The sequence below is a fragment of the Solanum stenotomum genome, unplaced genomic scaffold (assembly GCF_019186545.1).
Source record: "Solanum stenotomum isolate F172 unplaced genomic scaffold, ASM1918654v1 scaffold32579, whole genome shotgun sequence".
Classification (NCBI taxonomy): domain Eukaryota; kingdom Viridiplantae; phylum Streptophyta; class Magnoliopsida; order Solanales; family Solanaceae; genus Solanum; species Solanum stenotomum.
Window position 1 is genome coordinate 89,153 of NW_026032026.1, and position 25,807 is coordinate 114,959.

At 35.2% G+C, this 25,807-nt stretch overlaps 2 protein-coding genes across 3 annotated transcripts; one reads left to right on the plus strand and one right to left on the minus strand.

The window, feature by feature from the left end:
- Positions 1 to 218: 218 nt before the first annotated feature.
- On the minus strand, positions 219 to 11,533 carry LOC125852131 (nucleolar complex-associated protein 3). Of its 2 annotated transcripts, XM_049531861.1 has the most exons (14): positions 11,336 to 11,533; positions 9,040 to 9,209; positions 8,750 to 8,958; positions 7,371 to 7,579; positions 7,146 to 7,248; positions 5,959 to 6,122; positions 4,474 to 4,612; positions 3,940 to 4,113; positions 3,737 to 3,864; positions 2,778 to 3,101; positions 2,418 to 2,557; positions 2,220 to 2,317; positions 1,458 to 1,610; positions 219 to 689 (listed from the first exon to the last, which is right to left on the minus strand). In XM_049531861.1, the coding sequence occupies exons 1-14, from the start codon at positions 11,491 to 11,493 to the stop codon at positions 378 to 380; spliced, it is 2,481 nt and encodes an 826-aa protein (XP_049387818.1). In that variant the 5' UTR covers positions 11,494 to 11,533; the 3' UTR covers positions 219 to 377. The 2 variants fall into 2 exon arrangements, with proteins under 2 accessions (XP_049387818.1, XP_049387817.1); XM_049531860.1 differs by lacking the exon at positions 219 to 689 and having other exon boundaries at positions 987 to 1,610.
- An 11,526-nt stretch (positions 11,534 to 23,059) lies between these two features.
- LOC125852135 (uncharacterized protein At4g22758-like) lies at positions 23,060 to 25,100 on the plus strand. The gene is made up of 2 exons (XM_049531864.1): positions 23,060 to 23,773; positions 24,682 to 25,100. The coding sequence occupies exons 1-2, from the start codon at positions 23,542 to 23,544 to the stop codon at positions 24,858 to 24,860; spliced, it is 411 nt and encodes a 136-aa protein (XP_049387821.1). The 5' UTR covers positions 23,060 to 23,541; the 3' UTR covers positions 24,861 to 25,100.
- The last annotated feature ends 707 nt before the right edge of the window (positions 25,101 to 25,807 follow it).

The following is a 25,807-nucleotide window of genomic DNA, read 5'->3' on the forward strand; positions in this document are numbered from 1 at the left end:
CCTAACCAAAACTCTCAAAATTTCTACGACTACATTGTGAAAGCTTGATTAAGTTAAAAGGAACAAGCCTCTATTTCTGATAAGAAACTCAGGACAATTAATACCCAACACTTACCTCGCGATTAATAAGAGAAAATACAAAAATAGTTTGAAGAGAAGGGGCGGGTAAGGAAGAAACGAAACTTGCTCCAACCAAGTGTGGCCCAAGGACATATCTCTGGACATCGAAATAAATAATCAGATCCATACAACATAATAGGGGCATTATGCCCAGTTTGTACAAAACAATCACAAGTTGCACTTTCCTATCCAAAATAAGTACAGAATGCTTTAAACTGTTAAGTAGATCTACCTACAAAATTGTAGACAACAAATGTCTACTTTGTTCTTCTTTTCTTCTGTTTCTTATATTGTTCATATAGATTCAGAGACAATGTTGTCCCAACCAGTTCCCCTCTTAGTCTTTCATTTTCAGCTATGTCATGCAGCAGTGAATAATGCTCAGAGAGTTTCCTTTTAACATCATTTTCATCAACTTGAACAGTGGAATCGAGGTCAGCCCCCTTACTAATATGCTTTAGTGAGGCATTCCCTTTTTTCCTCTTGGCATTAAGATCAACTTTTACAATGAACGAGTCCTGCTCAAGTGACAACTCCTTAAAAGCTTGTTGAGGAGATTTGTTGGACAGGTGGTTATCACCAGTGCCCAACATAGAAATGTTGGATGCCATNGTGATAACGTATCACTTGTGTCCCACAAATTCTCCCCCTAACCAAAACTCTCAAAATTTCTACGACTACATTGTGAAAGCTTGATTAAGTTAAAAGGAACAAGCCTCTATTTCTGATAAGAAACTCAGGACAATTAATACCCAACACTTACCTCGCGATTAATAAGAGAAAATACAAAAATAGTTTGAAGAGAAGGGGCGGGTAAGGAAGAAACGAAACTTGCTCCAACCAAGTGTGGCCCAAGGACATATCTCTGGACATCGAAATAAATAATCAGATCCATACAACATAATAGGGGCATTATGCCCAGTTTGTACAAAACAATCACAAGTTGCACTTTCCTATCCAAAATAAGTACAGAATGCTTTAAACTGTTAAGTAGATCTACCTACAAAATTGTAGACAACAAATGTCTACTTTGTTCTTCTTTTCTTCTGTTTCTTATATTGTTCATATAGATTCAGAGACAATGTTGTCCCAACCAGTTCCCCTCTTAGTCTTTCATTTTCAGCTATGTCATGCAGCAGTGAATAATGCTCAGAGAGTTTCCTTTTAACATCATTTTCATCAACTTGAACAGTGGAATCGAGGTCAGCCCCCTTACTAATATGCTTTAGTGAGGCATTCCCTTTTTTCCTCTTGGCATTAAGATCAACTTTTACGATGAACGAGTCCTGCTCAAGTGACAACTCCTTAAAAGCTTGTTGAGGAGATTTGTTCGACAGGTGAATCTGGTTATCACCAGTGCCCAACATAGAAATGTTGGATGCCATTGTAGAAACAGCTGGATGGTAATGCTTTGACAAGAGGTTAAGCTCCCAAAGCACTGAAGCAAGTGCACCACTAAGGTTCGGATCAGTTGCATAAGGCTGATATTTCTGCAACAGAAAAGAACTGGCATCAGCACATTCTTCAGGTTCAACTATCTACTGAAAATGAATGGCACAATTGGAAACATTTCTTTTTCATGAGAAGGGGGTCATTTCAGTACGAAGCATATAGTTGGTACCATGAATGGCACAGAACACAAATGTCATTGAACATTTCCACAGCTTCCCTGATGGGAAGTTCAATACATTACGACGACTTCAGAAAGTACTACGAAAAGTCTAGAAGTACATTGCATCAGGAATGCCTACTCCTGAATATACTAGATATAAATGCTCTGCAAAGTTTCTATGCCACCATAGTGTCAACAGATCCATGCCCTATGTTTACCATGCCTCTGGTTCCTTCCTCCCCTGACCCCCCACCCCCACCCAAAAGAAAGTATATAAACGAAGCTGGGGAACAAAATTAGAGGTGTCCGTGAACAGAAGGGCCGAAGAGGTGGACTTCTCTTATTTTCTTCAGAAATATCATGCGCATCAATGATCCATATACAAACTTCAAAGATACAAAAGTAAAACTAACTTATGTAAGTAACAAGTCAACATCTTTACACCATCAGTGCCATATAATTAATCAGAAAGAAGACTGGTTCATACCGCAATGGCACCAGAAACAGAGCCACCTCCAGCATCATTTTCTAATAAGTTCCGGCATTTGACGTTCTTCTGAAGAAGATGCTTCAAAGTCACCAAGGCTGCAATAGTTTGACAAATGAGAACCCTAAATCATAACATATATAATCTTGATTAAGAACAAATAGCAGTCTAGTGATGACTAAAAAAATATGTCGTTACCAGCCAAGGACTCTGCAGGCCCAGAGCATAAAGAGAATGTAGCTAAACGTTTTATAAAAGCTGCAGCCCTTTGCATGTCATGTTGTCGATCATCACAAAGCATTATCTTCAAAGCTTCAGCTAAGATCTCACCTTTATCCCTGCTTACAAAGAAGATGGCTAACCGTGTTACTCTAGGCATAGATGATGTAACCTCATACTAATTGAATAAATATCCAACTCTGGTACTTAGAGAGGAGGTTGAAATGTACAAATCTTTCCTCCTCCTTAAAAGGCTGATGTGGAAAAAAATAGGGTGGAAAGTTAAGACTACCAATGCCAAATAATTGAAACATAGTGATTTGATAGATGGAGAACTACCTTCCTGGCCTGTACTCAATTAACAGATTGTAAAGTTGGACAAAAAAATCCTGAAGATCAACATTCAGTGCGTCCAAATTGTTTCTCATCACTCTGAAAGCGACAATGCAACACTGGAGCTTTTCAGATACTGTCAGACATGCTGAAACATCCTTGGAAGAGCCATCAGAGCTATTGCCACTTCTGGCAAGCTTTCTCAGATAATTCATGAGATCAGACATGAAATCTAAGTCAATAAGCTGGCAAAATTTCCCAATTCCATTAAGACAAGGAGTAAGAAGTGGATAACTTCCAGCTGGCTGAGATGAGGAACCTGCTTCTGATCTGAGAAACAATCACAGTGAAGTTACTTTCTGAGAAAGAATCAAACAAAAAACATAGTGGATTGGTATAAAATCCAAAGAGTTGGGCACTGAATCATCCAAAAAATTATATGTCTTCTTTAAATTCTTTATGAGAAAATCAATTAAATAAGAAAGGAAATGAAAGGTGGTCTTCATTCTCCTATTCGTCTTCCTCAGATATCTTCTTCTAGTTTCATAAATTGATCTCAACTGCAAATTTGATTCATATACCTCTTCTTTTATAGTGATGGCTAATTATAGTTTTGCAAAGAGAAAGGAAATGACTGACTGGCTTGACAATCATGTATTCTTTTCTCCTACGTAGGATTTTCCTTTCTCTATAAAAGCTAGAAAGCTTTCTGCAAAGGATCATGTTTTTGTGTGAGACTCTCTACTTCCCTATACATTTGTATGACAGGATTTCTCATTAAATCAATACAATTTCAGCAAATTAATAATAAACGACAGGTAGCCCAAAAAATGGAAGCGCAGTATTTTTCTTTCCTCACTGAGGAACTAGTTCTATGATGTGGTTCAAGTTCAAACCTAGTGTGTTCATGATAATTGAATTCATTGATTGACATGCTCCATTACATCTCAGCAAGAAAAACATACCTAGGCTTTATGGCATGCTTTAGGACACGAAAGTATGTCTCAAAGATAGCTGATAATACATCAGTCTGCATCCTTCTCCTTTCAATAACATCTGTAGCTAATGAAGCAGCCTTCAATTCTGTAGTGACCTGTAAAAACATGAGATGCGCAAATGAGCTTACACTTAACAAGTCCAGTCACAGATCATGTTGGCAAAAGAATACCTCTTCTCGTGTCTTTGACATCATCTCTTTCCGTGTTCTCTTTTTCTCGTTGGCAGCTGATTCTTTCTGCTCCTTAAGGTCCTTTCTTTTAGCATTTTTGCTTTTAAATTTATTCTTAGCATCTTGAGCTTCGCGCCTTCCAAGGTCATCATCAAATGTCAGAGACATGAACACCTGAGCATGACAAAATCATGTTAGGAGGACAATCATTCTCCCACTGCTAAATCAAAAACTATTTCTAATAGGTTGAGATTCAACAAAAATTAAGTTAGAATTCCCAGGTAGATCCTGTACTTGAATAAATGTTGTTGAGAGTATTAATTCATATGTCGACTAGCAACATTTTAAAAGATCACCATCTTCTTCATCAATTATTTGACACTGCCATCACATTTAACATTGGAATATTCACCTTTTTCCCAATACCCAGGATATATGCTTCAAATTCACATCATATTTAAGTTCAATATGTCATCATAAACAATCTAAGAAAAAATATCCTAAAACCAAAGCGTCGGTATTAAAATTACAGACCTCAATGGAATCAGGATGTAGTTGACAATCAGAAGCTTTAACAAGATCTGCAATCATTTGAACAGCCTCCACCGTTACCTCACCACCATGCTTCCCCTCATTGGTGAACAGTGACTTAACAGTAGCACAGCAAAGTTTCCTGTCAACAAGCAGTAGATAGATTAACTTGAGAGAACATAGTTGCTACTTCAAAAAACAGCATAACCTGGAGGCACAAGTATATTATTTGAATATTCTGTTTCACAATCAGCATGCATCTATGGAGAGAGAGGACTAATCTACAAAACAATGCAACATATCTCAATAACTATAAAGTGCACGAACTCTGTACAATAAATTTTCAAGCTTCGCCATTAGAAGCAATTTAGTAGATCCTGAAATGACATATTAGCATTCAACTTTTGGACAAGACAAGAAGCAATAACCACAACAAACCCAGGGTAATCCCACATGTGGTCTGGGGAGGATAGTTTGTCACTAAAACTAAGCTCACCCCTTTAAAACAAAAACTTCTTCTTCCACTATCAAAGCTTTTAAAAGTTAATATTAGCAAAAAGTGGCTAGGGATTCAATATAACAAAATTAAAGGCTCGGCTTCATAAGTTAAAAGTTAAGTATAAGTCTCAACTATTCCCTAATATATACGCCTAATCGAATTACATCAACAAAAAGGGGAAAATAGATTAGACATAATATATTGGATGAATGTAAAGCATTAAAGTAAACAAAGGTGTTGGATTGATTAACTAATGAGAAGCCCTTTTAAATCCTCAAATTTTTTTAGAGAAACCCCTTTCAAATTTTCTATCACTCCAAACCCTCAAACATTCCAATAAATAGTTTAAATATTGCCTCTACAAAGAAGTGATTGCAATATTTGCCCCCAAAGCCCTGGTCTAGCAGTAAGAGTGCAGTGTATTATGTGTGTGTTAGACACATGTTACAAGTTTGGGATCTTCCCTACACAAAAGCCTTGTATTTAAGTGGAGAAGGGTATAGGGATTAGGGGCAGGCTCATTACCCACAGAGTTTCAAACCATGGGTTACTAGCCCTCTAGGTTATCAAAAAAGAATGCATTGCAATTTTATGGGGTCTCTCAGTCATCCAACTAACCAAATAGAGACCTCATTATCAGGTTTACTCTCTATAACCTCATTGCACTTAAAAAGTTAAATATTAATTCAGCTTCACAATTAAGGACTTCAATACCAGTCCTTCCATGGAATATGTGCTTGTAATTGTAGATTTATTTTAAAGCTTAATTTTCTGCAACCAAGTCAGAACAGAAACCAAATAACGCTTGTCTTGCATCCTCTATAATGCCAAAGCAACTCGAAATGAAGAAAATTTGTATACGACTAGTCGTGAGAACTGAAGATTTTCAACACCAGAACAGGATCATAGGGCAACCCAATGAAGGATTCATGGAGGGTAAAAGATACAAAATGGAAGGAAACGAAAGAGGAGCAGTAGGCATAATTTACCTCGATATGTCATCCTCAGAGCTTATGTTCCTTATGACAGCACCTAACAAATTCTCTCGAAAATTGAAGTGTGGAACTGCCTCGAGTAATATACAGATGCAGCGAACTGCGACACGTTTGTATACAGCCTGCTTTTCAACAGCTAGCAGCTTCTGTATATACGCCTGTTAATACCCAAATAGGAAAAGGAGTAATGAGCAAAATTATCTAAGGATGCAAGTTAAGTCTCTAAGACTAGAATTATATTATTTTGTGACAAGACTAGATTTATATTTGAATCTGCAATCCGAATACATAACATTTCTAAGGATGCAAGTTAAGTCTCTTAAGACCATTTTTATTGTCAAAAAAGTCTCTAAGACAATTTTGAAATAGGAAAATCATATTCTATGTAACTTTAAATTTCAAATTTTCTTCATCTCAGCAACTTACCTTGCTGATACGAGATATATCAAGAAGTTATTTGATAAAACGTACAGTCATCCTGATACATAATAACTTAGATTGTACCCATTTGATTGACCACCTTTCAAAGACAAATTCTTACTTTTACTTCTATTCATTTCATAGAAGTTACTTCAGTATGTGAGCATGCTTAACATAGTAGGAGTCTAGCTAGCCCTTACACTCGTCAAATTTATTTACTCATTCTCAGGTGATGAATTTACTTTAATACTTTGAATTTAATATCCCACAGCTAAGATAATTCATATAATGCCCTGGATAAAAAAAAGTCTGTCTGGTGTTTATTCATACATAATAACAGGTAGAAATATGTAAAATAGCTGCAATGTAATGAGAATTCAATAACTCAACCTAACATCTGGAGGAATACATTAATTATTACAGCAGCCCTAGCACTCTCGTCTGCATTAAGTACCTCAAGATGCTATCATGTAATACCAGAAACAAGAACAGCTCGAAGAATATATATTCCTGTGTTTCATACTTCTTATTCCAAACGAAGTACAATTTCTATGGTCTGAATTCATATTTTTCCATCCACAAGACAAAAGGTCAAAAGTCTGTTAACACAGTGCACTAAAAAGGTGGCACAATAACTTTCAAACAAAGAATTGTAACACAACAAAGTGGTAAAGCATGTTATTAACAATATGCACTAGCAGCTATAATATGAATTCAGATGTCAATCAATTAATATATGAGATTTTGATCCATAAATCAACCTTATATGCAGATAAGAGGGTAGATTCATAGAACCGCATTTTCTTAACAGCCTTTGATACTTTCATATCCTGCTCCTTTTCAGTTGGCAGACGGATGCGATACCTGGAGCACATATTGAAAGGACATAAGAAGAGTTAATTGTTTACATAGTAAAGTTGACAAAAGAACAAAAAACTACGACAAGTAAACTAGAAGCAGCCCATGAACTCTTGCAAGCTTCTCACCCAGGAATGATATCTCTGAAAACAGCCAACAAAGACTGAAGGGCAAGTACCGCTATATCACGATCACCATCTTTAGAAATCTCCAGCATCTCCTTGAGAGATTTGATGTTTGATTCAGGATCAGTAAGCAGTGCAGTTCCCAGCTCAGCTAGTCTAAACTTCTTTTTTTGATTGGCCTCTTCTGCTGTCATATCATTTCTCACCTCGTCCTAACACCAAGGAAGTATAAATCAATATACTTGTATCCAAATTTAAGTGTCCTTTTTTACCATAGTTAATAAAAATTTCTGCAACCAGCATACGGTAATGACAATATAAATCCTAGAATTCGAAGTAAACATCACTAAAATATACTTCAACAACGCCACTGAATTATAAATTGAATTGCAAAGCTACTTTCCAATTAATCAAATACAGAAGAGAATTATTGGCATTTAGTTTTAAATTTTTGTTTAAGTAATTGAACTAAGGGAGTTGAAGAGAGAAATAAGAAGAAGGAAATGATTCAGAAGCTGGCTGGGACACCACGGTTATCAAAAAAAGATGTGATTCACAAGGAGCAGAAAAACAAAGGTAGTAGAAGAGAAGGTGCTACAAGCTCAAGAAGAAGAAGAAGACAGCAGCAAAGAGGACACTAAAGTGTATATAAGAGAAGTCCCAAGTATACTTAATATAAAAAAGCCCTATTTTTCCTGTTCTTTTTTATTATTTGTCTTTTTTTATCCATTGAAATTCGATTCAGAAAATCAACCGCTTCTTGTAGGTTCACTTTACACCTCACCATCTAAATTCATAGTTTCTTCCATAAGGCAATAATCTCTCACTTTGCATTGCTCCGTTATTTAACGATGGCTGATGGCTGATGGCTTTTAATAACAGTGATTATTTTGTTGGAGGAAGAATATAAAAATAAGCTCACAAAACTTCGTACATACTATATATTGAAAGAGTATTGACGAAAAAAGAGGAAAGTTTGTTTGGGACAGCTAAAGACAGGTTTGTCATCCTGATTTTTGGGTCTGAGGGAGTATTATTTTCTAGAATAGTCTGACACAGAAATGCCTAGCTTAAATCACGCTACAACACCTCTTACAAAGATCACCCCCATCCAAGTGGTTTAAGATTTCCTCCTTTACCAAAATTAGGAAAACGTGAAGCACCGAAACCAGGTATTAATTCCACTAATTAACAGTATAGTGACAGTGCAACTAGGGGTGCCAGCATTAACTTGTGTAGTACCCAACTCTCATCATATATACTCTTTTCAAAAGTTCAAGTGCCTCTTTTCCCTCTTTGCATTGTCATCTACAATTTAAAATTACTTTAGGGTAGATATTCTAGCACAACAGCGTATCTTTTAGGATATATAATGCACATACCAAGACTTCAGCTTGAGGTATTTGCTCAACATCTTCTACTTCTGTTCCCTCTTTTGCCTGTTTCTTAGCCTCTTTCCTAATTTTCTTCAATTTGGCACGCTTCTCCGCTTTAGTCAGCCTCACCACACTTGCATCAATACCAGCATCTTTGTTGTTAGTATTAGCTTCATCTTTATCTTCGTTTTCAGATTTTTGTGTAGCCTTTGGCACTGTATACATGATAAGACTCAATTAACGGTTACGGCAGGTAAAATACCGGGTGATGATGAGTGAACAAGAGCTTTTAGTACCTGTCCTGTAATAAAGTTTTCCATCTAATGTCTTCACAGGAAGAGCATCCACAGGATCAACCTCTAGTCCCTGTTTTTCTGTATCTTTATCAAGTGACTTCTTCTTTAATCGCCTTTCATACAGAGACTCTAGCTCATCTTCTTTCACATCGGCTACACGAGTAACGTGCCTTTCCAATAACAATAATAAGATCAGTAATAGAACTTTAGAAAGTTAATAGACTTGCATAAGACGGGAATAGGAAATAAGAAACTTAAAGAAACAGATGTTCTAACTAAATCGTACTCCCAATGTTGAACATAGAAAAAAATAGAAGCTAAGCAAATACAAAAGGACACATCACTCTAACAATATTTAAGAAACATAGCAATCCATTGAACAAATAAAAGTTGCAGTGTCAGATAGATTAACCTGAAAAAGGGCCAAATGCCAGTGGGAAATGAAAACGACCCCTAACTACAGGGGCACCAGGGTGAACTATTCAATAATCCAGGATACTGTGAGAAGATCACAAGAGCTTAAGAAAATTCCAGGATATGGTGAACTTCTTCGAATTGGTGAATTATGGGCCCATTGACAAGCTACAAAACTAGGATAAGCATTAAACTAATTAAGCTCTGGAGCTTCTGAACAAAGAGCCAAACTATGGGAGCTAAAGGTGATTTCGCGTCCACTTAAAACTAGATTTTCGAAAAGGAAAAAACAAGTTCACTGTGGACCAATCATTACTGTAGGCCGCAATAGAATCTGGCAGAAAAATATGCTCAGCTGTCAATCTTGTCAGTTTGAATCATTCATTCAGATGGGGGAGAACGGATTGATTGCAAATGAGCTATTATGCCTGCCAAAGCTCACACATGTGTTACATGGAAGAACTGTTTCCCTGATTAAACCCACTTCCGTGACCAAAAAAAGGATTCCAAAGTTGAAATGGGAGGCAAATTCTTTGAGCTAGACTTCCTTTTCTACCTATTTGATCTTTTCTAACTAAAGTTTAACTATTTGACCCAGCAATGTTCGTTACACTTCGATAATTTTAGGTCAAATATCAATCTTAAGTTTGGCACTTCTGATCATGAGAGAGGAGTTTATTGGCCTCCCATTTATTTGGGGGAAATGTAAAACACACAGTTGGATCATCAAGTAAATCTTTTTTAATGATGAGAAGATTTTGGCAGAGATCACCAACATAGTACCTTCGATGCCAGAAGTTTGACCTTTTACCTATTGAGTCTTGGAAAATACTCTCAACACGTCACTGAGTAGAATTTTTCAGTAAGAGATGAGCATGAAGGCAAGGATAACAGCAATACAGAGGGAAAAGACACTGGCCACTTAGATAAAGCTCTAGCATACTCCATATAGTACATTAACATGTGGAAGTGTCAAATGAAGCACAAGTTATACAATATGTAGGTATCCTACAATTTTTTGAGATAAAGGTAACTCGTATTCACAGAAAACTCAGCAACAAAACAAATGCTGAGGGAGAGGATTTACAATTACAAAAAAGGAGTATGAGCGTTCATTTGTACATCTATTTTCTTACACTTTGCCTATGAAATCTACTAAATCTCCTATATCCCCCATTAAAACCTGCTTATACCAAAAATAGAAAAGGCTGAAGCTATTCATCTTGATTTTCTAAATGGAATTTCTTCTATCTTCAAAATGTCTTAAGTTTCTCTCCTTCCAAACTGTCCACCATATGCATGCTGGAATACTTTGTCATCAATCCTCCTCTGCCTCCTTTCTTCCAACTCCCTTCCTACATAGAGCTAACATCGATTTTTGCTTCACTTCTAGGCATTTAAAAAATCGTTCTTCCATGAATTTTCTTCTTCTTTATTAAAAATTCAATATTTGATCAACTGGTCATATTTTTTTATCAGGTTGATCAACTGATCATAAGAGAACTAATGGGAAAAAACAATAACTATATACCAGATATAATTTCAAACATTAATCTCTCACAAATCAATTAAACAGTATATTCCCCTTTGCAAGAGCTGTCTTTTCTAGTTTTCAGATATGTAGACTTTTGAGTGAACATTTTTCAAGCAAAACAGACACATTTATACCACATTCATATCATCCAACTTACCAAATCAAAATGAAAAAGTTTAGGTATCTATGCATCAATCCACAAAAATAAAGTCGAAACCTTTGTAATACACAAAACCATGCCCAGGGTTGCAAGATTAAATTTTTTTAAAAAAAACCATATCTCTATGTGCATTAGCTCCAACAACATAAAGTGAGAATAAACACATATACATGCCAATAATTGCTTACTTATTAATTGACTTCGTATCCAAATTCGACAAGAATCCAGTATATTCTCGATTTTCGCTTACAAAAAGCACGTCTTCATCTGATACTTCGACTGCTTCATCAGGAACTTCCGGTGGAAGATCAGGCGGTAGCACAATCTTCTGCTTTTTCTTCCCCATTACTACCAGTCTCTGCAAGAGGTATATATACAAACTGTGAGCTTCTAAAATCAACTAAACATAACCTGGAGCTTCAGTAAGCAAAAANAAAAAAACAGCAGATTTCACCTTCTATTCGTCAAGTATTTTATATTGATCAAAGTATTTCTCGCATTTTTGGATCCATACCTTAGGTTCTTCACTTTCAAAAGAGGGCAAATCCCATTTCGGTGGCAGGATAAGAGATTGTTGGGGCCGATTTCTATTATCTTGAGCTGGACTTGGAAGTAACCCTCCTCCAATGTTTGGACCAGTAGGAGCTTTTTCTAATGTACCCAGCTTGTCTAGAATGAACTCCAACGTGCCTTGAATTTCGACTTGTGTATTGCGTGCCTCTTGTTGAGAACTTAGTAGATCTGTCAGAATTTCTTCATGACGAGTGAGCTTGTCCTCAATTACCTTCCAGCGAGTTTCTTCTATCATTTCTTACCCACAGGTCGCACAATCGATGCTCTGATACCAGTTGTTATGATCTCAATCGAGATCAAAATTCAAATGTAAAAATTAGCAATCAACTCAACACCCTTTTTGGGAATTTTCTGTGATTTATCAAAAACAGAGAAATGATACTCAATTGAACAAGGAAATTCTAGCTAGAAAAAAAAACTATTTATAGTGAGCTCCATATTTGAGACGTGATCTACAGAAGACGAAGAAGATCATATTTAGATGAGAAGAGAAAAGAACTTGAGAGGAAGAAGAGAGCATGAGAAGAGAATTGAAAATTACCAGATTTCAGTTAGCCCTCTCTTTCCTCTATGATGTGTATATATAACCATATGTCCATGTGGCACAATCTCGTCCCTTCAGCTTTATTTAAATGAATTGAATCTTGACTCTTCAATCTCTTAATTTGACTATTAATGGCTTATACTCTTTCCCTAGTTCGAATCTTGACAACAACATTTTATAAGCTAGGACTGAGATCATAACATACCTTCCGTCTTCAAATGATCCTTGAGGATTTGTCCTCAAGGATCAGGACTAAAATTAGGGAAGGTGGTGCGTAAGTGTTAGTAGTCCTTCCATGTAGCATCTTCAGGAGGAAGGTTTGACCATTGAACCAACATTTTTACAGTGGCAACATTGTTCTGCTTAACGATTTGCCTTTGTAAAATGCCAACTGGTTGCACTATAAACTGACCATCAGCTCCAGTGTTAGGTAGAGACGACTGAACCACTACACGATTTCCCACTTTCTTTTTTAGTAACGAGACATGGAATACACGGTGGACCCTAGATTCAGATGGTAATGCTAGTTTGTAAGCTACATTACCGATCCTAGCAATAACCAGATATGGACCATAGTATTTAGAATTGAGCTTAAGGTTCCTCTGTAGTGCTAATGATGTTTGTCCGTATGGCTGCAACTTCAAATATACTGAATCTCCCAGTACAAACTCTCTATCAGTCCTTCGATTATCAGCAAAGAACTTCATCCTGGCTTGAGCTGCATGTAAGTTATCCTTAAGTAATTGTAAAAATTGTTGTCTCTGTATGATCACATCTTCAGCAGCTTGCACCACATTTTCTAATAAAAGTCTGATATATAGCTAAGGGGTGTATACCCATAAAGAGCTTCAAAAGGAGTACATTTCAACCCTGTATGAAAATTAGTATTATACCACCATTCAACTGCAGATAGCCATTGTTTCCACTGGTTAGGCCTGCTTGCCACCATGCATCTTAAGTAGTTTTCCAAGCACCTATTAACCCTTTCTATTTGGCCATCACTTTGAGGGTGATAGGCAGAGAGAGCTACAATTGAGTTGAGTTTCCCAGTAAGTTGAATAAAGCTCGCCAAAAGTTGCTCAGAAACACCTTGTCCCTATCAGTCACAATAGACTTTGGAGTGCCATGTAGGCTATGTATCCTCTTCCAAAAGACGAAACCAATAGTGGCGGCAGTATATGGGTGCGATAGATCTATGAAATGGGCATACTTAGTGAATCTGCCAACCACCACTAATATGACATCTTTAGACTTAAACTTAGGAAAACCTTCCACAAAGTCCATGTTGATATGGCACCATGCTTGATTTAGAACAGGTAAGGGTTGCAATAATCCCGGATAAGCCGTATTATCGTCTTTATTCATGTGGCATACATCACAACTGGACACATAATCATTAACCATAAGTTTCATCTTTGGCCAATAGAAGAGTTGCGACAGCCTTTTCAGTGTACCTAACTGACTAGAATAACCACCAATGGGAGTGTCGTGGAGAAAAGAAATGAGTTGTTGTCTGAGAGTTCCATGAGATCCTACTGCAAGTAGTGTAAGAATGTCCCGAACATGAGCATCATCTACATAGCTCCTGATAATCTCTCGTACCCAAGTTGGAGTGCAACTGTTTATAACCATTAAATTCCCAGTATCTTGATCATCCAAGGAATCTAACCTTTCTTGTTGCCTAGACAAGGCATCAACAACTTTATTTTCAGCACCTCTCTTATATTGAACCTCATAATCAAGTCCCAACAACTTGGTCAAACCCTTCTGCTGAATAGCGGAGGTTACCTTTTGTTCCAGTAGATACTTTAAGCTATGATGGTTGGTCCGCACCACGAAGTGCTTGAACTGGAGATAGTGTCTCCACTTATCCACAACACTTAACAAAGCCATATATTCCTTCTCATAAATAGACTTGCCTCGGTGCTTGGGTCCAACACCTTACTAAAATAAGCAATTGGTCTCCCTTTCTACATAAGTACTACACCAATGCCTCCATGACTGGCATCAGTCTCAACGACAAACTCTTGTGAATAGTCAGGAAGTGTGAGCACTGGTGTAGTGCTCATAGTTGTCTTAAAGGCTTCAAATGCTAGACCTGCCTCTGGATTTCATTTGAAGGCATCCTTCTTTAACAAATCAGTGAGGGGCCTACTGATAGTACCATAATTAATAACATACTTTCTGTAGTAGCTAGTAAGACCAAGGAATCCTCTAAGTGCTTTGAGTGTTTTTGGTCTAGGCCACTCGACCATTGCTCTAATTTTTTTAGGATCAGTAGTTGCACCTTTCCTGGTAATAACATGCCCCAAGTACTCCACTTGTGGTTGGCCAAATGAACATTTCGTTCTCTTAGCATAGAGTGAATGTCGTTTGAGAATCTCAAATACAACTTTCAAGTCTTGCACATGATCATTTACTGTTAGACTATACACAAGTATATCATCAAAAAACACTAAGACAAATTTTCGTAAGAAAGGTTGGAAAACCTGATTCATAAGACCTTGGAAGGTAGCTAGAGCATTAGTGAGACCAACAGGCATCAACTTAAATTTATAATGTCCTGCATGAGTCCTGAAAGCAGTCTTGAACATATCCTCTCTTTTCATTCTTATCTGATGGTAGCCTGCCCTGAGATCAACCTTGGAGAAAATTACTACACCACACAACTCATCTAAGAGATCATCCACTATAGGGATGGGGTACTTATTCTTAATGGTGATGTCATTAAGGCCCCTATAATCAACACAAAATCTCCAAGTACCGTCTTTCTTCTTGACTAATAAGGCTGGTGAAGAGAAGGGAGATTGACTATATTGAATCACTTCATTGGTAAGCATCTCCTTTACTTGTTTCTCTAACTCGACTTTCTGGTTGTAATTGTATCTATAGGGTCTCAAACTAACTGGCATGGCCCCAGGCTTTAGAGGAATAGCATGACCTAATGATCTTATAAGTAGTAGGGACTTAGGTTCAGCAAATACCTCGGCATACTAATCTATCACCTCGTGTACTGCAGCATCAAGAGGATCTTCACTCGCATTCGACATCATGTTCATCATGAACAAGTGAGCAATAAGAGCATGTCCTTTCTCCAAGATCTGACTCATGGAACCACTATTGAGCATCTTTAAACTGCCTTCTACTAGAGCTGGAAAAACTAGTTTGTTAGGCTTCCTTCCAATAATGACACATCTTTTTTCATGATCAAACGTAGTGGGGTTATGCCTTTTCATCCAGTCATTACCAAGTACCAAATCACAACCTCCTAAGGGAATGATGAGTAGGTCTTCCATAAATGTCCGCCCTTGCATTTTCCACAAAAAAACCTTTGCAATGGGAAGTGCACATCACATAGTTACCATCAGCCACAGTCACTCTCACAGGAGGGCAATGGCTGAATTGATGCCCTGTAGCTTGGAAGATATGCTCATCTATAAAGCTATGAGTATTACCTGAATCAATCAATATAGATAGCTGCATTTTCTTCACAGTACTCCCCACTAAAATAGTTTTTTCACTTTGATTATGACTTGTTAAAGTATTCAGGCACACAACTTGTTGAATATCTTGTTCTATTACTCCTTTTAACATCACATCAGGTGGTTCATCTTCTTCCTGGGAAGTGTTTATTTCATTCAAGTCAATTTCAGCCTCTATTTCCCCTATCAAACAATTTAGTTGCCTCATTTTGCATACATGACCAAGTCCATACTTTTCTCCACACCTGAAGCACAAATGATTGGTTTTTCTATACTCATACACCTCCGGGCTGAGTCGGAATGTAGTATTCTTCACAGCGGTGTTAGTAGGCCCTATGTTAACAATTGTATTAGTCATAGGCTGAGCAGATTCGGTACTTGTCTTGTTCCTCTTTTAAGCAGCTTCAATAGCTAGCTCCTGCATCTTAGCCTTTTCAATCACTATCTTCAATGTAGTAGGTTTAAACAGCTTGATAGCAAACCTGATTTCCTCTTTCAATGCTCCTATAAAGCTAGATAGAAAGTGAGCTTCATTTAGTGCAGGATTTCGAATGAGCATTTGAGCCTTAATGTCCTTAAATCTCCCAAGGAATTCATCAACAGAACCCACTTGGCTCAATTTATTAAATTCCCAACCACATTTTCCACCAGTATGTCACCTAAACAACTGATCAGTTCCTCCTTGAACTCGATCTAAGTCACTAGCCCTCTACTCAACACCAACTACTGATACCATACCTCAGCCAATCCATTCAATAAAAAAACAGCAGATTTCACCTTCTATTCGTCAAGTATTTTATATTGATCAAAGTATTTCTCGCATTTTTGGATCCATACCTTAGGTTCTTCACTTTCAAAAGAGGGCAAATCCCATTTCGGTGGCAGGATAAGAGATTGTTGGGGCCGATTTCTATTATCTTGAGCTGGACTTGGAAGTAACCCTCCTCCAATGTTTGGACCAGTAGGAGCTTTTTCTAATGTACCCAGCTTGTCTAGAATGAACTCCAACGTGCCTTGAATTTCGACTTGTGTATTGCGTGCCTCTTGTTGAGAACTTAGTAGATCTGTCAGAATTTCTTCATGACGAGTGAGCTTGTCCTCAATTACCTTCCAGCGAGTTTCTTCTATCATTTCTTACCCACAGGTCGCACAATCGATGCTCTGATACCAGTTGTTATGATCTCAATCGAGATCAAAATTCAAATGTAAAAATTAGCAATCAACTCAACACCCTTTTTGGGAATTTTCTGTGATTTATCAAAAACAGAGAAATGATACTCAATTGAACAAGGAAATTCTAGCTAGAAAAAAAAACTATTTATAGTGAGCTCCATATTTGAGACGTGATCTACAGAAGACGAAGAAGATCATATTTAGATGAGAAGAGAAAAGAACTTGAGAGGAAGAAGAGAGCATGAGAAGAGAATTGAAAATTACCAGATTTCAGTTAGCCCTCTCTTTCCTCTATGATGTGTATATATAACCATATGTCCATGTGGCACAATCTCGTCCCTTCAGCTTTATTTAAATGAATTGAATCTTGACTCTTCAATCTCTTAATTTGACTATTAATGGCTTATACTCTTTCCCTAGTTCGAATCTTGACAACAACATTTTATAAGCTAGGATTGAGATCATAACAGCTTCACTCTTGATTCTACTCTCCTAAGATTTATCCATGATTCTAGAACACAACAAATTTTAAAGTAACAGAAAATAAATTGTAATCACAATAAACATAACTTTATTGATAAAGATTGTGGGTACAATTATGTTTCTCCCTTTATTCTACTCTCTTAAGATTTATCCATGATTCGAGGGTTGTTGATGGCGTATTTCTTGAACTAAGATGATTTAGATTTGACCTCTATGAATATTCCATACCTTTTGTGGAATATTCGATATTTTGATCTTTTTATGAAATTTTCGAGATGCATTTTAAGAGAAATTAGTATCATTTATATAGGCATAAAGTAGGGTTTATGATTGGGTAGCATCCAAGAATTATAATTGAAACTGAACACATCTTCTAGAGTCCCAATTCGAATTGAACACGTTTTGTAGAGTCCCACAAAATTTCAATGTCTACAAATGCCCTCCGTTTCAATGCTTGTCAGAATATAGACTTGATGAACCTCAAAGACGAGGCTTGAAGTAATCATTCTTCCACCTTTGTAGCTTCAAATTTTCAAATTTGATTTATGAGAGAAAAGATGAAGGGTAGATTTGGTCCCACTGGGCGTGCCAATTTGTTTGCAACAAATTTTAAAGTGACAGAAAATAAATTGCAAACACAATAAAATAAGAAGAAACATAACTTTATTGATAAAGATTACGGGTACAATTTTGTTCCTCCCTTGATTCTACTCTCCTAATATTTATCCTTGATTCTACTCTCATAATATTTATCCATGATTAGAGGCCGTTGGTGGCGTATTTCTCGAACTAGGATGATTTAGATTTGACCTCTATATGAATATTTCATGACTTTTGTGGAATATTTGAGATTTTGATCTCTTTATGGAATTTTCGAGATGCCTTTTAAGAGAATTTAGTACCATTTATATAGGCATAAACTAGGGTTTAGGATTGAGTAGCCTCCAAGAATTCTAATGGAAACTGAACACATCTTCTAGAGTCCCAATTCGAATTGAACACGTCTTGTGGAATCCCACAAAATTTCAATGTCTACACAGTGTTGGATGTAAAGGTTGAATATAGAAATTTTGTACTTTATTTATATGATGCCGAAGGGGTGCAAAGAATGAATAGAGAAATCTCGAACTTTGTTTATGGGCCAAACACATATGTAGACCCTTAAATTTGTCCCTAAATTTCATTTTGGCACTCCAACTCAACCTTGTTCAATTTTAACCCTTCAACTCCGATTTTTATGTTCCATTTTGACACTCCTTTCCAAAAAATCAATAAAGTAGGATGTGTGTCTTCACATGCCATGACATGACACAAAAACCAATTGGCTTAAGTCATCCACGGCCCCTTAAAGTTGTCCGCATAATTCATTTAGACACCTCAACTAGGACTCTTACCTATTAGATACTTTAATATTAAAGAATATTTATCTATTGAACATAAATTGACAACTAGCTTTACAAATATTGTGCGTGTAATTCACATACATTTTCTTTAAAAAATCACGAATAGAATTACGACACGTGGCACATGGCTCCAAATTTTTAATTTGAAAAATGAAAAATATTTTCAGCCTTTAATAATCTAGAAAAATTAAATTGAAAAAAGAATAAAAAAGAAAATTTCTCCCCCCACTTGACCCACCCATTGATCTTTCTTCTTCATCTTCTTCCCTGTCACTCCACCATGATTCCTTAACAATAACAAAAAAGAAAATATCTCCCACCCAGCCCTAATACACCTACCTAATCTTTTGCCTTTTTTTTCTTCCCCTGTCACTCATTGTATTCTATTCTTCCTGTGATTATTGAAATTTTTGTGAAAATAATCGATGTCGATAAATTATTTCAAAATCGACGATGAAGAGAAATCAAAAGAATATCAATTTATTCATACCATTTTTAATAAGTTTAATGAATGGTGATGTTGCTTGATCGGAGTTATTGAAAATAGAGATGCATGAATGTCGGCTAACTTTTTAACTCCAATGGTCCGATTATTTTCCTTCTTCTTGCAAATTCAATTAGTTTGTTTATAACGAAAAATGAAAAAAAAAGAATAAGAACAAAACAAAAGGCAAAGAATTTGAAGTCTTTAAAATGGTGGGTTGAAGAAGAAGAAGAGGACTTGTACATGGGTATGGGGTAATTTTCTTTTATAAATAAAGAGATAAATGTTTAATTAAATGAGTTTTAGTTATTTAATTAATACATGTCAAGTGTCAATAAAATAAGCACTAATTTATTTTTAAAAATTAAAAAAAAAATTCCATTCATGCGCTCAAGTTTTGAATAATTTAGGTGTTCAATAGGTACGAGTCCTAGTAGAGGTGTCAAAGTGAATTATGTGGACAACTTTAAGGGGTTGTAGATGTCTTGAGCCAAAACCAATTAAAAACACATACACAACTCCTCTAACTTGCTCCCATTTTTCATTTTGTCATGCTAACTTAGCTTTGTTCCATTTTAATCCTTCAACTTTATTTTATATAGTATCATTAAACACAAAATACTAAATTTATGATTTCTTCATTTTTATTTATGTTCTTCATTTTCACTTTTTCATTTTAAAAATCAACGTCATATCCCTTTTAAAAATAAAATAAAATGGATGAACATCATTTTTTAATTTTTTTTTTAGAGTTTATGTACATTATTGTGTGAGAAAATAATCAACGAAAGTGTGTTGATTTTTCTTTTTAAACAATTAATTAAATTAAATAACACCACTAATTTTTTTTTTATCATATCTAGTTTATTTGGACTAATTCAACTACTAGCTTTCTAATTTTTCATTCAACTAAATACGAGTAAAAAAACTCATGTTCATTGCTAATTAATAACACTACAAAAAAATGTTGAAACTCGATAGACTTCGTTGGATTGTCATTGATTTTCTTAAGAAAGAAAATCAACGCACTTTCGACGGTTATTTTTCACGCAAAAATATATGGAAACTCTTAAAAAGAAATTGTTACTTTTTTTAAAAAATAATCAATGATCATCCATCAATTTTAATTTTTTACAATAACTAACAGATGAATGCCGATTTTTAAAATGCAAAATTGCAGTTGAATAACATATATAAAAATAAAGAAATCATAAAATTAGTATTTTGTGTTAAATGGTACATAAAAAATAGAGTTGAATGGTAATCTTTTATTATTATTTTTTTAAAATAGGAGTACTTTTTTTTTCTTTCACTCTCTTGGAGAAAGTGTGATGCACACACTCTGCCACGTTACTTAAGTGCCAAAATGAAACATAAAAAGTGGAGTTGAAGGGTTAAAATGAAACAAGGTTGAGTTGAAGTGTCAAAATGAAATTCAAGGACAAATTTATGTGTTTGGCCTTGTTTATATGATGTCTAACTGAGCTTACTTGTGAGCTTAATATTTGTTTCTTAGTCCTTTTAAAATTGTAAAAGTCTCTTTCAAAGTTTGGGAGATTATACATATAATTGAACTCCAAACATATATGATAAATTTTATGAAAGTAATTCAGGAAGTAGGTTGATAACCTAATTATGTTGCATATACACTCTTCTTAATCTCTTTCTTATTCAAACTAATTTTATAATGTTTTCTTTGATTGCTAGAGATCTTTTCAAAATGTTTTTCTTTCTAGGTAACATGTTGCTCTAAGATCCTCATGTACCATAGAGTCATGATCTTTGATCTCCAGATCTTTAAATTATGTTTTAAATGAGACTGAAATTTATTAAATAAGTTTGTCTTGTTGACCAATTATTTTAATTATTCTAGTCTTTTAATCCACAGTGTTTTGATCTCTACGATTGGGTTGGGTATTTAAATGCACATTATTTATCTTGGTCAATTACAAACGGAAAGTATAAATCGTAATACATTATAAAAATGTTTTCTATATAATTACTAGCAAAAAAATTATGTATTAAAATTTTTATTATGACTATAAGATTATGTTTCTTGCTCGTATCGTACCATTGGTATTGTCGTTATACTTGTTTTTTTATCGTTTCCTCCCACCAAAAGAATTCATCTTTATGGATCTCAACAAAAGAAATTAGTGATTATATGTTCAAACAATCCATTCAAAGACAGAAAGAAAAGAATTGCTTTTGCTTCTCATTTAATTAAATTATAAGTCAAAAATATTTCTAGTTATGACCTAATTTGTATAGAAAATATTATACAAGTATCTAATTTGCAAGATATTTCCTTTAAAAATTATATTACATAAAAGTTTGGGTACCTAAAAGTTTCAAATTTTAAAAATTAGAAGACAAAACTTCATAGATTCCGAAAATAAATTTATTATTTCCTCCGTTCAATAATAGTTGTCCACTATAATAAAAATAGATGTCAAACAATACTTGTTTAGTTTAGAAAATTAAGAGATAATGTATATTTTGTGTCTATACTCTTGCTATACATACTCCTTTTATCCCTTTTTATTTGTCTAATTTTGACTTTTTACTCGTAATTTTTAACAAATCAAGAGAAGAGAGTATTTTTTACCTATTATACCCCATTCTATTTAATCATAAATTAATTTTAAAATTCTGTCAATTACTAGAAATAAAATAATAAACTCACAATGTTAATTAATATTATTTTCTTAATAAGTATGTGAAGTAAAAAATAAACAAGTAAATAGAAACGGAAACAGTTTTACATAAAAGTTTGGGTCCCTAAAAGTTTTAAAAATTAAAAGACGTAACTTCACATTTCAATTTTTCACTATCTATAATTTGTCAATATCCAAGGCAAATCTATCTTTTCACATTATAAAGTATCTCTGACAATATATGTATTTTTGGACATTTGTGCGAATGAGCCGTGTGAGATTCGAACTGTTCAGTGATGCTCATCATCCCCTGTACAAGGAGTCGGTGCAATTTATCCCCAGTCTTCTCGAAAGTACCATAAAAAATTAAAATTAAAATTTAAACATCATTGGGCGGATCATAATGAGTTAGATAATAATCGGGTTAAAATTCAATCAAACTCAAATTTATTTAGGTCAAAAGGAGTTTGATCAAAATGAGTCACGTAATAAATTATAGGCATAATACATAAACATGACTCTTAACTTGACGTCAGCTGACTACCATGATCTTTAACTTTGGGCGTGAACAAGTAGACACTTAAACTTGTATAAAATTGAACAAATAAACACATTCGTCCTATATGACACCCTACATGAAATTTTGTGTCCTACGTGGTGTCGTATTATGTCATGTGGGACACATGTGTCTATTTGTTTAATTTTATACAAATTTAAGGGTCTACTTGTGCATACTCGAATATGAAAGACATAATTATTCATTAAAGTCAAGTTAATGGTTATGTTTATGTATTATACCTAAATTATATAATGGGTCAAGACTCAACTCATATCAATTTTTACTAAACTTAATTGTTTTATTTATTTTTTTAACTACTTTAGTACCTAATAAAAAATTCTTTATTATAATTATATAGATAAGTATAACATATCAAATTAAAAAAAAAAAATTAAAATTTTTTTTGACAAAATTCTTATGAATCAATTCGCCCAAATTTTATTGGGTTAAGATGAACGGAGGTTAAAAAAAGTTGAGCTAATGAATACGTACAAAGTTTGATTTTGTCACAGCTAATCCTACACCAAAAAGGAAAAGAAAAAACAATCCCTTTATTTAGCAGCAATAATCAGAAAGAGAAAATCAGAAACTTTCCAAAGATCTATAAACAGAAAGAGGAAAACAAAAACCCTAACCCTAATTCTATATAAACCACTATTATTCTTCATCGCCAGCCAAAACTCATCATCCATCGCTGTTTCTCTCGAAAAAACTTGTTTTCCTTCATCTAAAGATTCAATTCTTTTTTTTTTCTTGCGAATTCCATTGTGAATGGTAGAAATCCTCAAGAACTTGTTAATGATCTCCCCTTTAACTCCAAAAAGGGGGATCTCTGTTTCATCTGCTTTCTCCTTTGGCTCTTGCAAAGAAGGCTGGTACTTCCGCTGCCTCGGCGTTGACCCTTAAACGCTGTTCGCTTATTCCACAATTTCTCGAAATCTCTAATCGTGATTTTTTCTTCTTTTAGTCCTGATTTGTTTGATTGAAAATAAATTTTGGAAAATACCAGAAAAAAAAAATTGAAATTGAAAACAAGATGTTGCTTTACAAGCCAAAGAAGAATCAAACCGGAAAAGGAAACCGGATTTTGATTAGTATTACGGTTCTCGGAAGTGCCGGTCCGATCCGGTTTGTTGTTAATGAAGAGGAGCTTGTGGCTGATGTTATTGATACTGCAATGAAAGCTTATGCTAGGGAAGGCCGCCTTCCTGTTCTTGGTTCTGACTTCAGTAACTTTGTGCTTTATTGCCCCAGTGCTGGCACTGAAGGTAATTCTCACCATATCATCATGTATAGAAATCTAAACAAATGTTGCGTTTTTACCCTCTTTTTTTTACATATAAGTTAGATGGGTTTTGTTTTATCAGTTTAGTATGTGTTGAATATACACTCAAATTTGTGTTTTGTTGGTGAGAATTTTTGGTGTGCTCTTTGTTTTTTGCATCAGAAAATTTTCAACTCGTGCTGATTATCAAGTTGATGCATTCTGAATTGTGTTATTTTGAGAGTTCTGCTTGTTAGGTCTTAATTTGTTTTGTTCTGTAGCTTTGCTAGCATTTTGTATAATTTTGCTGATTTGATGATGCCGACTTGTTTGTTCAAACTTGGTTTGTTAGTCATAAAGTTTGCTCTTTGTTCTTTGCATTTGGTTGCTTTTATGATTATCTTTAGCAACTTGTTCCATATTTAATTAGTTTGATTATAAAGTTACATATGCTCGAGTTTATTGTTGATTTGCTATAGCTGCTTGCCTCAAATTTATGATTAGTTGGTTTAAAAAATTGATCTTTTGCTCAATTTTTGCAACTTCATATGAACAATTTGCATTTGGTACAATGTGTGTGCATTTTGTGCTCTAAAATGCTTTTAATGTTCCAACATTGTAAAATTTTGGTGTTTGCTGGGATCAAACTGTTAGAGCTGAGGGTCTACGGGAAACTGCCTCTCTACCTCCGAGGTAGGCGTAAGGTCTGGTCTGCCTATGCACTTGCCTTCCCAGACCCTGCTTTGTGGGATTACACTGGGTATGTTGTTGTGGTGGTGGTGGAACTGTTGGTGCCCACTCTTAACTCTAAATTAGTAGATGGGCTGCTTTTTGTCCGAGTATAGAGGCTCTTGTTTTTGTTCCAATGTGGATGAGTATTTTACTTATGTGCTTATGTTCTTCTCATTGCAGCTCTGGGTCCATGGGAGACTATTGGATCGCTTGGAGTTCGAAATTTCATGCTGTTCAAGAAGTCATCACAGGGTGAGAACACAGTTGATGATGGGAAGCAGTCACCAATCCGGAAGGGAGCTGGAAGCTGGAAGACATGGTTTAACAAGTCAATCAGTCGCAAGATAGCATCTCACTGATCAAGTACACTCGGTCTTTTGAAATTTTTCTTCGATGCGGTCTGTCGCATATTGTGTGTTACATGCGACCAAATAAACGAGTGCAGTATTTGTGTTTTCAATAATGGCGAAGTAAAACCTTTGTCAGCTGTTGAGTTTTTGAGTTTGCGTTCAATGTGTGTTAGTTCTTTGAATTGGGTAAACGTCTTGTTGGTGCTTCAGTAACATTTTCTATGAAAGGAATCATTTTTTCTTCCCATTCTATTAATGTTGTTTTAACTTTTAAGCATGCACGTTACGGGTAAACGAGTAAGTAAACATCTCCAACCCAAACAAATTATATAGAAAATAGCAATTATGTCTAGAGTCAAGCTCTTCTCGATTCAAACCAAAGTGATGAGAAGTTAAAAGGACCTTGAGGTGAACACGATGCTTAATCCCAAAATCACAGCTTAGTTGTACAAGATACGCTTAATCCCAAAATCACAGCTTTTCAGTCAAAAATCAACCTCGGAGATTGGTGTGTAATATTGAAAACAAGGGCGGAGATTAGTGTATAATATTTGACCCAACACAAAAGTAAGAAAAACAAGGGCGATAAACTTGCCTGGAAGTAGTAGGCGCATGGCTGTTTAATGGGGTCTCATTTTGAAGGCGGAAGCAAGGATATTTGTGTTTTTGGCCTTCTTAGTAGGGTGTGCATAGCCGGGTTGGTTCGGGTTTTTCAAATATCAAACAAAATCATTTGTGTTGGATTTTTAAATTTATAAACCAAATCAAACCAAGAAAACTCGGGTTTTTTCAACCTGGTTTTTTCGGGTTTTTCGGTTGTTTTGGGTTTTTCCGGTAAAGTATTCATACAAACATATAATCTACTTGTACTTCAAATATTTCTTTAGTCCTACCAAAAAACAACTATCTAAGATGTTTCTTAAAAATATAATACAATATGATATGATTAATGACAC